Source organism: Colletotrichum navitas (assembly GCF_030913465.1).
Source record: "Colletotrichum navitas strain CBS 125086 chromosome Unknown LY79scaffold_4, whole genome shotgun sequence".
In the NCBI taxonomy this organism is placed as follows: Eukaryota; Fungi; Ascomycota; class Sordariomycetes; order Glomerellales; family Glomerellaceae; genus Colletotrichum; species Colletotrichum navitas.
The window spans coordinates 717,597-729,280 of record NW_026850550.1 but is presented as its reverse complement, the minus strand read 5'-3'; the positions used below and the strand labels follow the sequence as shown (position 1 = coordinate 729,280).

General features: G+C 56.0%; 2 protein-coding genes across 2 annotated transcripts; one reads left to right on the top strand and one right to left on the bottom strand.

Annotated features, from left to right (window-relative positions):
- The first annotated feature begins 2,228 nt into the window (after window positions 1-2,228).
- LY79DRAFT_254003 (uncharacterized protein) lies at window positions 2,229-3,164 on the top strand. The gene has a single exon (XM_060551880.1). The coding sequence runs from the start codon at window positions 2,354-2,356 to the stop codon at window positions 2,975-2,977; it is 624 nt and encodes a 207-aa protein (XP_060419420.1). The 5' UTR covers window positions 2,229-2,353; the 3' UTR covers window positions 2,978-3,164.
- A 188-nt stretch (window positions 3,165-3,352) lies between these two features.
- LY79DRAFT_586730 (uncharacterized protein) lies at window positions 3,353-4,932 on the bottom strand (the record flags this gene model as incomplete). The annotated part of the gene is made up of 2 exons (XM_060560684.1): window positions 3,353-4,385; window positions 4,460-4,932. The coding sequence occupies 2 exons, from the start codon at window positions 4,930-4,932 to the stop codon at window positions 3,353-3,355; spliced, it is 1,506 nt and encodes a 501-aa protein (XP_060419419.1).
- Between the last annotated feature and the right edge of the window lie 6,752 nt (window positions 4,933-11,684).

Here is an 11,684-nt window from a genome sequence, read left to right as displayed (position 1 = left end):
GCCAGTAGCCATCTGCGCTGGTCCAATTTAGGGATACTCTGCTAACGAGATCGTCTTGGATAGGTATATGTTTGATTTTCGCCGCCGTAGCTCAACGGCGTTCGGAAAATGAAAGGGGAAGGAATGACTACTACTGTAATGTAGGTATGGCCTGAGAAGTAAACTAAAAAATAAACAATAAAATAAAATAAAAGAGAGAGAGAGAGAGAGAGAGAGCAACCCCCCTCCGGAGGAAAGTATAAGAGATTTCGGCAGGCCCGTGCTCGATGGCTCCTTCCCCTCACATCGCATCGCATCGCATCGCAACGCTCCAAAAGCAGAAAGAAGAACCATGCAAGTGGAGAGCTGCGGCTGTGCACTTGGAGGCGCAAGTCCCTCATTAGATTTAGGTATGGACCTTTCCATCTCACCATTATACATTTGCCATGGTGAACAATGTTCAAGAACATCTGAACCTGGATCTCGACCCACAACTCCACCTCCAGTGATCGCCCGTCACGGCCTTGCCATCTCCGTCGCACACACACGCACACATCATCGTGACCGGTCAGGCCTTGCTCGGCTACCTCTATCCACCCGATCGAGATCCAGAAAGGCTTATCATCGGCTTCACCAATAAAGACCCATCGCAGGTCCGGCGCGGTCTGATCACAGACAGCCTGCTCTTTGTCACCCGGACTGCCCAGAGGGGCCCCCCTTCTCGAGTCTTGACGGCAGCGAGCTAGGTAGTGGGGTCCGTGAGATGCGTGCCCCTGCCATTAGACCTTTCGACAATGACAGGTTGGTTGGCGGCCAACCGGTGTGTCGGTTCAGCCTGGAACGGAAAGACCATTCATTCATTTAACGCGGTTTGCCTGATCAGCAGCACGGAGCATCTGGAGACTGGCACACGTCGAGGCCGCCAAAAATAAGCCGACGTCGCCCCATCCCTATCCCAGCCTAACCATCTCGCAGCCCTTCAACGGCAAGCGTTGGTTCGTGTCTTATTTTTGGCACCCTCCCCTATTGATCCATCGCTTCTTCGTGCCGTCCATCAAAAGCAGTAGAAAGGAAACTGGTCTTGCAGTTCCAACTCCCTTCGTATGCTCGATGTGCGGCTTGTCGGCTACCAACGCGGAGCCGGCAGGGGTCGAGTACCCGATCGGGCGATACTGGGTGGCCTTGTTCGACAGCCGTCGTTGGACCCCACGCCCTGCGCCTCGCCGCATAAAGGGGCCCTCGCATCCTTGCCCGCTATGATACAGGCAAAGCCTCGCCGCATGAGCTCCCCCCATATTAGCGGTCCTGAGGGAATATTTCTCTTCATTTATTTTGTCTTTAAAATCCTGATAACCGGAAACCCCGCGCCTGAATGGGCTGGCCCTGGCATTCCACATCTGATGCGTCTACCAACCCGAGAAAAGCAACAAGCTAATTTCGGCGCCTCCCTGCTGCTGTCCTGTCTGACGCACATTATTGGGGCTTCGTCCCACAAATCCCACCGCGCGCCACGTCTGCGGACTCCTGCGAGCCACTTGCTTGCCCTACAGTCTTCATTGCAAGGGGGGTTTTCTTTCCATTCAGCTCAATATGGGACGACTCTGCCAAAAAGTCAAGGCGCAGAATACCACCCCCCACTGAACTCTATCTTCGTCGACGGTTCGTCCGAAGTCTCGCGTAGACCAGGTTTGTGCCGTGGTCGTCAACAGGCTTCCCCCTTGACAGACTCCCTGGGATTCGGCCCCTTTCAACATACATAGTATGGGGGAGGGGGGGTTGGTCTTGCAAAAGTTTTGCTGAAGAAGCATACATCCATTGGCCATGCCGTTCACTATTGAGATATCCGCATGGCGGCTTATTCGTCGAATCCAGACCGTGAGATTCCACCCGCTCCCGTCTCCCCCGTGTTTGCAACGTATGTCTCGACCGTGAATTATGTTCGTTATGGGATCACCCAGTCAATATCGGGCGTCTCACCCACGCGGACGGGCCTTGCAACTCGAAGCGTCCGCACAGACCTGGTCTGGCTCTCGACCTCCGTTCCGGTACCAAGCCTTCGTTCCGCCGACCGCCGTGAAGGACGTCCGTTTCCCGCGGTCCCCCCCCCGTCCATACGTCACATAGTATCTGGTTAACCGCTCTGGACTTCCCCAGCTTCCCAGGAACTCAAATTACTCTCGGGCCGCACCCCCCTCCCTTCCCCTCCCCTCCTTCTTTTTTTGAAAAAAAAAAAGAAGAAAAAAAAGAAAAAGGGTTAGGTAACGGACTTCGCGGAAAACCCCTAGACCGTCGCAGACATGACTGCACATGGCGGCACGGAACATTGGCATCTTCTTGCCTTTCCTCCTGCCTTAGCCAGCATGCCTTCCATCTCATGTCAATCCATGGTCCTGTTCCCACGTTTTCCCGCCACGAGCCACGAGGACTCGGGTGGCCCTGTTCGGACAAAGCTGGCACGCGCTCTTCCAGATCCAGAGACCAGTTCCAACTCGCGCGTCTATACATCATCCACAGCCGCCGCCCAGTGGGGAGGGGGGTTCCAAAATCTGGGAATGACCTGCCCCTTTTAACCCTGTTCTTCTGCTACGTTCAGCATCATATACGTGAATTTGCGAGACCTGCTTTTGGGAGCCAAGTGGACTCCAACCCTCCCGGCACCGACGGAGATCACACTTGTGACCGCCCCTCGCCTGATCCTGGCCTCCTGCGGGTCGTGGCCTGGTATTTCTCATCCAATCCGACAGCGACCGGGACCGAGCCAAGTGGCGATAGCTCGGTCGCCATATTGGTGTTCCAACCTCGCACCGCGTCACGTGAGCTGTACTGCAGACCTCGAGCAGCACTACTGCCCATCAAGGCACGGCGATATACACCAACCCTTTGGGCTAGGCCGATTGCCCGAGGGGGGGAGGGGGGTTCGGGATGCGACGCCGCGGACTCGCGCCTCGTCTCGTCACGCCACGGGGAGACACCTTGGATCAAACGAACGATGCCCTGACAAGCGGTCGTCCGCTCGAGAGCGATGGTAAGGGAGACTTATAATGCTCGTCCTTCTGACAAATTGTACCAAAGATCGCGCTCATGTCGCTTCTCGGCAGATTGATGGGAGGGATCACATCGGAGGGAAATGGGTCGTTCAAGATCCTTGATTCAAGACTACCGATACGGAGTAGGCAATATTCGTCAACCCGGTCGTTCTAGTGTTTACCTGGCAAGCGATGACACCCGTTTTTGTAACGCCATCGGAATCGACCCTTCCCTTGAGCCCCCCGAAACCAGATGAGGACATCTCCCGTTTTGCAAAGAGGATATCATGTTCGTAACTCCAAGCCAGCCTGCCCGTCCGCCCGCCCAACGCCCATGGCCTTTCCCGTCACCTCTTCGAAACCCTGCTCGGCGGCCTGTCCGCTGCGACCCGGCCGTGTCCCATGGCTTTCCCGCTGCGGCTCGACCTGGATGCCCTTTCCGGCATCGACTTCTTCTTGCGCTTGAGCAGCCCGCGGACCGTCTTGAACGGGAGCACCAGCAGAGCAACCATGGCGAAAAAGGGCATCGTGAGGACGGCCCACACCGACTCGACCAGCCACTGCATGAAGCCCGGCCGTGCCGCGCTGTTCTTGGCCGCCGCCGCCGCCAGTGCGATGGCGTCGTTCAAGCGCGTGTCGACGGCCGCGAAGCGCGACTCGGTCTGGAATGCGAGCACTGTGGCCTTCTTCTCGTACCGCCGCACGGCTCGGTTCAGCGCGTCGAGGTCGGGCTGGATGGCGTTGCGGACATCACGGGCGATGGAGGCTTCTTGCTTAATTTTTGTGGTGTCCGAGTTGCCGTTATGCCTGATCGGTGTCGGCTCCTGCCGCGATTCCAGCATATCCAAGCGGGCCACCAGTGCCCTGACCTGATCCGACGTGACGCCGTCGTCCTTGTACGGGTTGACATGGACGTCTCGTTGCAACTGGATGGTCCGGCATTGAACAAGCTTCATTAGGTGCGATATCGGACGGACCTCCGCGGCCAGCAGGAAGATTGTCAAGTTGTAGTTGGAGACGAGACCCTCCGAGGGCCGGCTCAGCTGCGCGCGGATGGCATGCAGCAAGTACGCTCCCAGCATCGGGAACATGAAGCATGATATCAAAGCCAGAATCTCATGCAGCCAGAGCTCCGCCAGCGCGTCCTCCTTTCTGGTCCGAGCCGTTGACTTGGGCACCTGTTCCTGCACGAAGGATGTGGGCGTAGCGGGTATCTCGGACGTGTCGTCGATGCTTCCATTCGCCGTGTGGCCATTCGCCGTCGATGCCGTCGGGGACGGGCTCTCGACGGCCTGTTCCATGTCGCTCTCGTCATCGATCACGGCGCTGGTGCTGACCTCGGCGCGGACGCGCACCGCTTGCGCCGAATGATACCAGTTCCTGGGTGGCCGATGTCAGTGCCCGGGTGGTTCTGCACAAGCAGTAAACAAGAAAGCCAAAGAGCGCAAACTTACCATGGATGTGTCACAGACCAATGCAGGAACACGGCCGATAAGCCTAATAGCATGACATCCGTCACGATGGCGCTGCCATTTTTGAATAGCATACCGCCGACGGCAGGAAGAAGTGCGAAGGCGAGAGGGATCGAGGCCCAGTTCGACATGTCGTCGGCCGACGTGGGCAATGTACCATCGCCAGGTCTCGGGTTCAGGAAGTCTCTAGCTTCGGTGAAGCTGTAATCCGACAAGGTTGAACTTCTCCTCCTCCCCAGGCCCTTCTCTGAGAACGAGCTGTCAGTGGGTATATGGCCAAAAGGCGCACGTCGCCGCATCTGAGAATTTTCGTCTGCCGTCACAGCGCGCCTGAAGTGGCCCGAAGGCGCTGGCGAAGCTGTTGTTCCGGGCGAAGACACGGTCTGCTTCCTGCTGATGTTGCTCGTCGCCGTGACCGGCGAGGTCGGACTTCGGGAGCTGTTCTCGTCCGACATGGCGGATGGCATGAAAGGGTCCAGGCCGGGTGGCTCTTTGTGTTAGTTGTGGTTGTTGTCTGCTGTTCTATTGGCGTCGTCCTGATGGGTTCTGTTTCGGTATCGGTCGATTGCACGAGATTCGACGGAAGACGTGCGAGTCCAAGCTAGGGACAGGCAGTCGAGGGGTTTTGAGGGCTCTTCATCCGCCCTTGTGAACAAATGGGAGGGGTGTCTGTGTTGGTAGGCCTTCCTCCTGAATTCTAGGAGGAAAGGGGAGGGAGCGAGGAAATGAGAAAGAGGCGCCGGGGGGGAGGAATGGCCGCTAACTACAGATCGGGTATTATGTGTCTTGTAGAGAGAGACGTAGTGTGGAGTAGCGTGCGTGCGTACGGGGGAACTGGTTCGACCAGGCGTACCAAGGGCGACAAGTGAAGCGCCACGGGCTGATGATGATTATGGCGTGGTATTTTGGCGGGAGTTGACGTGGTTTTAGTCCCTGGGCATTGGTGGTGGCGACTTTGGATCGTCCTTGCCTGCCTCAGCCAGGTAAGGTACCAGGACGTGATTGCATAAGGGAGAGAGAGAGAGAGAGAGAGAGAGAGCGTCCGCCAACTTGACAGTCTCAAATCGTGGTCGACGACGTATGGCCGAGGCAAGGTGCCTTGCTTGCCCTTGTCACGCGTCAGTTCGCTTCCTCTCAAGGCGTGATTCGGGATGAAACGAAGCTTCAAGGAGACGTGGGCGGGAATCGGGGGCGGAAGTCGAGAGGGTAGACGACGGGACGGGCAGGTGCTGAGAGACACGCGAGGTGAAGAAATGCGCCCGCAGTCCGGGATGGAAAGTGGGCGGCAATAGGAAGTACGGCACTGTAGGTAAGTAGGGAATCAGGCTTGCATCTGGCTGAAGTGTCTCAGTCCAACCGAGGCAAAGTATACTGCCCTACACAATGCCACGGCGAGTACATGGCGAGGAAACCCGGCTTTGAAAGTTTACATTAGCAGCTGGCTGTGGTTGGTAGGGAGCTGCGCCGGGGCTGGAGCAAAGGCCGCTGGCGGCTTGGAGTGTGGCTGCTTCACTGCGTTGCTTATGGCCCGTCGATGCTGACGACAGGGGTGATGATGCAGTGATGCAACCCGCGCCCCTCCCACCCCCGCTCCCGCTCTGCCCGCATCCGTATCTGACCAGCCCTGTTTGGAGCTCCACTGTGGACGTCGGGCTGGGCCGAGAGAGCCGTTCTCCAACTCCCACTTCAACCTCACTTCGTCATCTATCTCGCATTTTACATGTCCGTCTCCCTCTTATTTGTGCTGCTGCTGCTGATGCTGCTGCTGCTTCGTAGAGAGACGTTCGAAGTCAGTCGCGTCGTTGCACATGCCGGACGAGCTTCAAATACGTCAACACATCGTTTATTATGTGTAGCCTGCCTCGGTTCGTAGCCATACATAGACTAGTGAGACGTGAAACAGCTACCGGTATCTCATCCCACCATCTCGCCTTCTCGGCGCACGCGTCTAGAGCGAGCGACATTCGCTTACAAACCCATCATCTTCTCGTCGTCACCAGTGGGAGGTCAAAGATAAGAAATAAAGGAGAGGTAAATGCATACCTCTCCTAAACCTTATCGGCTTACTACTAGCATGGCTTGCGGCCCACCAGCTCTGGAAGCTCGTGAACCATGCTTTACACCAAGCGGGTGATCATCAACGGATGAACGACCCGTTAAACCCACCTCTGGCTTGGCTACGGCCAAGATTTTCGGGTTTCTGTGACTCAGTTATGAGTCGGCCCATCCCTCCGCCCCAGCGAACCCAGAATAAAAAACAAACTAAAATAAATAAAAACAAAATAAAAAACACCCTCCGAGTTATTATCGTCGCACACATTTCGTCATCTACAACCAATCCGACATCGCCCCCGCCTGATGCGATGTACCTAGATACCGTGGGCTGGATGGGTGTGGCGATGGGGAAAGCTGGCGGGAGGGAAAAGGCCCCGGTTGCTTCGTTCCTGGCCGGCGCGTTGACCTTTTCCTGGAGAAACGGCCGCTTGGCTTGTTTGATGGGGACAGATATCGTGACGGCAACGTCATCGGCGTCGGGTAGAAAGCCGTGCCACGGTGTCCGCCAAAGCTGACCATGTCATCATCTGAACCTGGCCAAGCGTAGTGCCCTTCGTGCAACAGAAGGATCTGCAAATCCCTTCGGGGCTCCGCGAACCTGGATGTGCCCGTCAGACCGGCGAGCGTGTACTCCAGAACTCCTGTCGAGGATTGCTGTCATCGAGCCTCAGTCGCTTAGTGCTGTTTCGCTACAGTGGTGAAGCATCGTGACCTGGCCCCAGGATGCGACAAATCCGGCCCCGCGAGCTGAAAGAAGCGGCAAGAGATGTGGTGGCAGGCTGGGTGTTTCGAAAAAGCTGGGGCCGCTGCATGCAACAGGCGCTTCTTCCATCCGTGACATGCTCAGTTTAGAATACATCGCTCGATGTCGTCAGAACAACAAACAACGACCTAGTCAACCAAGGTAAATCGGAGCATGGTCAGTTTCCGTATCGGGAAGCGCCGTCCAAGGACCAAAAGCGGTATACTATGTAGCACGTAGGTAGCCGCCATGAATCGAATCATCAGTGCCGGTTTGCGGCCGTCAGGCGTCTAGGAAGCCATGGGGACGGAGCCGGCTAGGGTGTCGGGCGGAAACCCCACAGTTCTCCACGGGGAATGTCTCGTCGACATTGTCAACCCAGCCGCCGGCGCAAACGACGTGCAAACATAAACTAAAACGAAAAGTGGGAAGGGTTCTGAAGTCCAGCCTGTTGCGGCCATGCATGTCGGAATAATGTAGAAGCTCTGCCGGGCGGGCAGAAACTCATCTGTGACAACCGGCGGCAACAACAACAACAACAACAACAGCACCTCCGCTCAGTAAACCATACATACTAGTATGCGGCTCAAGCTACGCAACGACCGTATGGATTAGCGAGCGATGCACAGGTAGTCGCGGCTGAGGAGCAAGCCGCGTGCGGTTGGCTGTCTTGCTTGGATAGTGTGATCGACAGAGGGGATACTCTGCATGTCTCATGCAGGTGTCAATACTAACTGACCAAGGCAAGACCCCAGAAACCCCCGGCCTAGCCACTCTCAAGGGAGATAGCCTCGTTCTTGCGGTTACAGTACTGGGTCAAAAGTCTAGCAACAGCAATATGAACAACCCGATTAGGAGTCACAAAAGGGACCAATCAGCTTGGGGTCACTTCACAGTACACCACCAAAGGACGTATGCCTCATCACTACTATTGCTGTTGATTGGGCCATCCTCATCGCTGTTACCAGACTTTTGCCCTGGTGCTGTATGAGTTGTGCTCTCGCTTCACTCACATTCGTCAGGTTCCTGCTCGGAGACACGTCTGAGAGAGGATGACGCAAGTATCATTCACGTCCTGGCCCTTCCCGACGAAGGCACCATGTCCGCGCCCGAAAACAGCCGGTCGTGAAAAGCATATGCGATGAGCGCAATGCACACGCAGGTTTGATGGAGAAACTGTGGTTGCATTGGTAGCTCTCTCTTGCAAAATGGTATCCACTGAGAGCGATTCGTAGGTACCTGCTTATTAACAGGTAGACACGTACCTAGGTAACTACCCAACTAACCTGGTAAGGCAGGTATTGGCGCCCCCGCTACTTGAACCAGAACTGCACAAGGGGAACTCCCAATCTGTGGTTCCAAAGATGGATCGGTCGAATCTAGAACTCGTCAGTTTTGGGGTGTTTGGCAGATCCGTGTTCCCGTTCCATGTAATTTTTCTGGGTCCAGAGACAGTGTGAACATGTCTTGAACCAGCTGGATATCCGATGTACAAGGAGTACGTGTGTTCGTAGGATAACCACAGTGTCAAAACAGCCACTACAGTGATACCCCTACGGTGTACCGAGACCCGAGGCTTATGGTCTCGACTTCGGAGGCGTTGCCAATGTTATTATGTAGGAGAGGTTTCTCCTGTACGGTTTACACTCCCTAAACAGATGGTGCATCTAGACAGAGTGTGTAGTCAATATAGCGTACCTAGCTGGCGACCTTACGAGGGGCCGCCTTGTACTTGTACTTGTGTGTTCTTAGGATGCTATTATGCAAGGCCGACAGGCAAATTGCCGGCCTCTTCTTCGGGACCGGTAATCATGTCATCTCACGGCAGTTGGCGAGGTGGACACAACGCACAGACGGACCCGGGCGCAACGGCAGCTGGTTGATCAGCGTGCAGAGATTTCTGTTGTTACCATAACAGTAGGGCTCTTCTTTCTGTCATGGTCGTGCTACATATAATGGTCAGCCGTTGCAAACATGTTAGCTAGTATAGATGGGCGGGCTTCTTATGAACCAGCAGTTGACTCGGCTCTGCCCAAGAAAAAGTCAGTCATTCCTGTTGAGGCCAGTGTAATGCAAGATTTACGCCGAAATGTGTTGTGAATGGACAGGGACATGCGGTTGGGATATCGTTGGTAATTCTCTCTACCTCCTTTATGCCACGAGATTTCTGGAAGAAAAAAAAATTAATTTTTTTCTTCATTGAAAGCAAGGCACAGATTTGCTTCAGCCGAGCCGGACAACCCGTGGGAAACCCTGGCATCTGGCGGGGCTTCGCCGGGCAACAAGAAGAACCAGCAAGGGTGACTCTCCGGGGTCGCGAGCACAGAATGCGTCACTCGGAACCAGCAAAACTTGCTATGTAACGCAACACAGGCGTGTCAGAGATGAGGCCGAGCCTGCGTGGCGGCAAAGTTTGCAAGGCTTCCGATATAATCTTAAAGCACCTTGTCCGTTGGCCGGGACGACAGGGAGGTAATCCCCGAGGCTGAGTGCCATTCGAGTCAGCAGGAAAGCGTGGGCGGCGGCGAAGGCCCGTTATATCATATATTGGTGACCAGGGACGGCAGGTCAGTCGGCAGAGGGTTCTCTGTATCGCGTCTAGTCCTTCCCTTTCTTTTTTGTTTTTCTTGTAGCGAGACCCTTTCCAGACCAGAGAAGACCAGAGAAGCCCCAACAGAATCGTCGAGCCCCCCCCCCCCCCCCCCCCCCCTGCAGCTATCTATAGCCGGAATTTCCTCGCCGGACCACCGAACCGTCGTATGATGGGCGCTGCTCCGACAGTGACTCGGAACTATTAAGTTAAGCAGTCGTCTGTCTCTCTTTCTCCGATCTGGATTGCTTTTTGCCTGCGACACTGCGGGAACCTGCGGACGACAGTCTGCCTTGTTGATCGATCGGACTTTGGCACGCACATTCGTGAACTCGTATGACGAGGGACGACGACAACAACGACGGCTACGACGACTCGAAAGATCGATTGGCCAGCCCAAACCCACGCACACGCACTCGCGCACGTATATACGATATACGGCTCACGACGTAGGCGATTTCGCTCTCTCCTTGGCCGAAAACGATTCTCAATAGAAGCCCGAATCAGCAAGCAGCAAAGACGAAGCGAGACAGCCCCAGATCCGCTGACCCCCCCACTTCTATTATTTGCATTGGGGGGCCGGCAGCTGCAGGAACGCGTTGGATCCGAACCACTCCATCACACCCGCAGTCACGCAGCAAGGAGGTAGAGGAAGGCCAGGACGCGGCCGATCGTGGTCTCCTCCAGATTCTCCCCATCCCTTGTCGTTCCTGCACCTTTGACATAGGTACGCATCCTCCACCTTGCGTCCGGAGTATCTACCTAGCCTATCTGTACTTCGTACCTACTTTGTTTGGCCCGGGTCACTCGGATCTACCGGTACCTACCGTGCGTACATAGGTAGGTACCTAGCCCAAGGGTTCTCTTCTCCTCTTTCGCTCCTGCCTGCCAGCCATCCCCAAAAGGTGGGTGTGGTGAAGCGACTTGGCAGGTGTGAACGCTGAGAGAGGGAGCGAGGGAAGGAAGTATCGATTCCTTTCCTCCCCCATCCCGGGGCCTCTTGCCGGAACGTACACTAGCGGCTGGCCTTCCCAAAATGCTGGGACTGAGCTCCAACCCAATCTCGGCCATTCCCCCCCTGAACGCCATCCCCACCTTTCATTCAACACCGTCCGCCTGCATTCGGCCGCTCATTTGGGCGCAGTTCTTTTCATTTTCGTCAATTGCCAACTGCACCCGTGCCTGCGCCGCCGCCGCCACCACCACCACCCGTGCTTGTGCCAACACCAGCACCAGCATCAACAGCGACGGCCACAGCGACACCACCCCTCGTCCGCCTCCTGTTGAGGCTTCTCGGCCCAACTCCAGGACCAAGACCGCTATTGTTGCTGCTACTACTATCGCCATCACCAACACCGCCAATCACGCTCTTCGCCCTCTTCAACCCCTGCGGCCCTCCATTGGCAGCATTCGCATTGCCAGCGCTTGCATTGATAACACCACCGCCGTTCAAGCAAAACCCAAAGGTGCAGCCCGAGCCACAGTCGTCTGCACCTGCACGATTTTGCATTCCTTTGTCCGTGTCCCCACACATCTAGCTGCAAACCTAATCGCTCTGCTGCGCGAACCGACTCTCGCCATTCGACAATATCCTTTCTCCAGACACACACGGTCCTCCTCCTTCTCCCTCTACTCCCTGCCCCAGCGATTGTCTCAACCACCCCTCTCGCTCCTCCCACCATCGCCGCCGCCTCGTCCGCTTAAAGAGGCCCTGGCGACCTCAAAGAGCCTGGCTCAGGCGTCGGTGCAATCTCCTCGTCGGCAAGACCCATTTTCCACCCTGCCCCGTAAGGCCGTCGTCCTCGCGGCGGCCTTCGTTG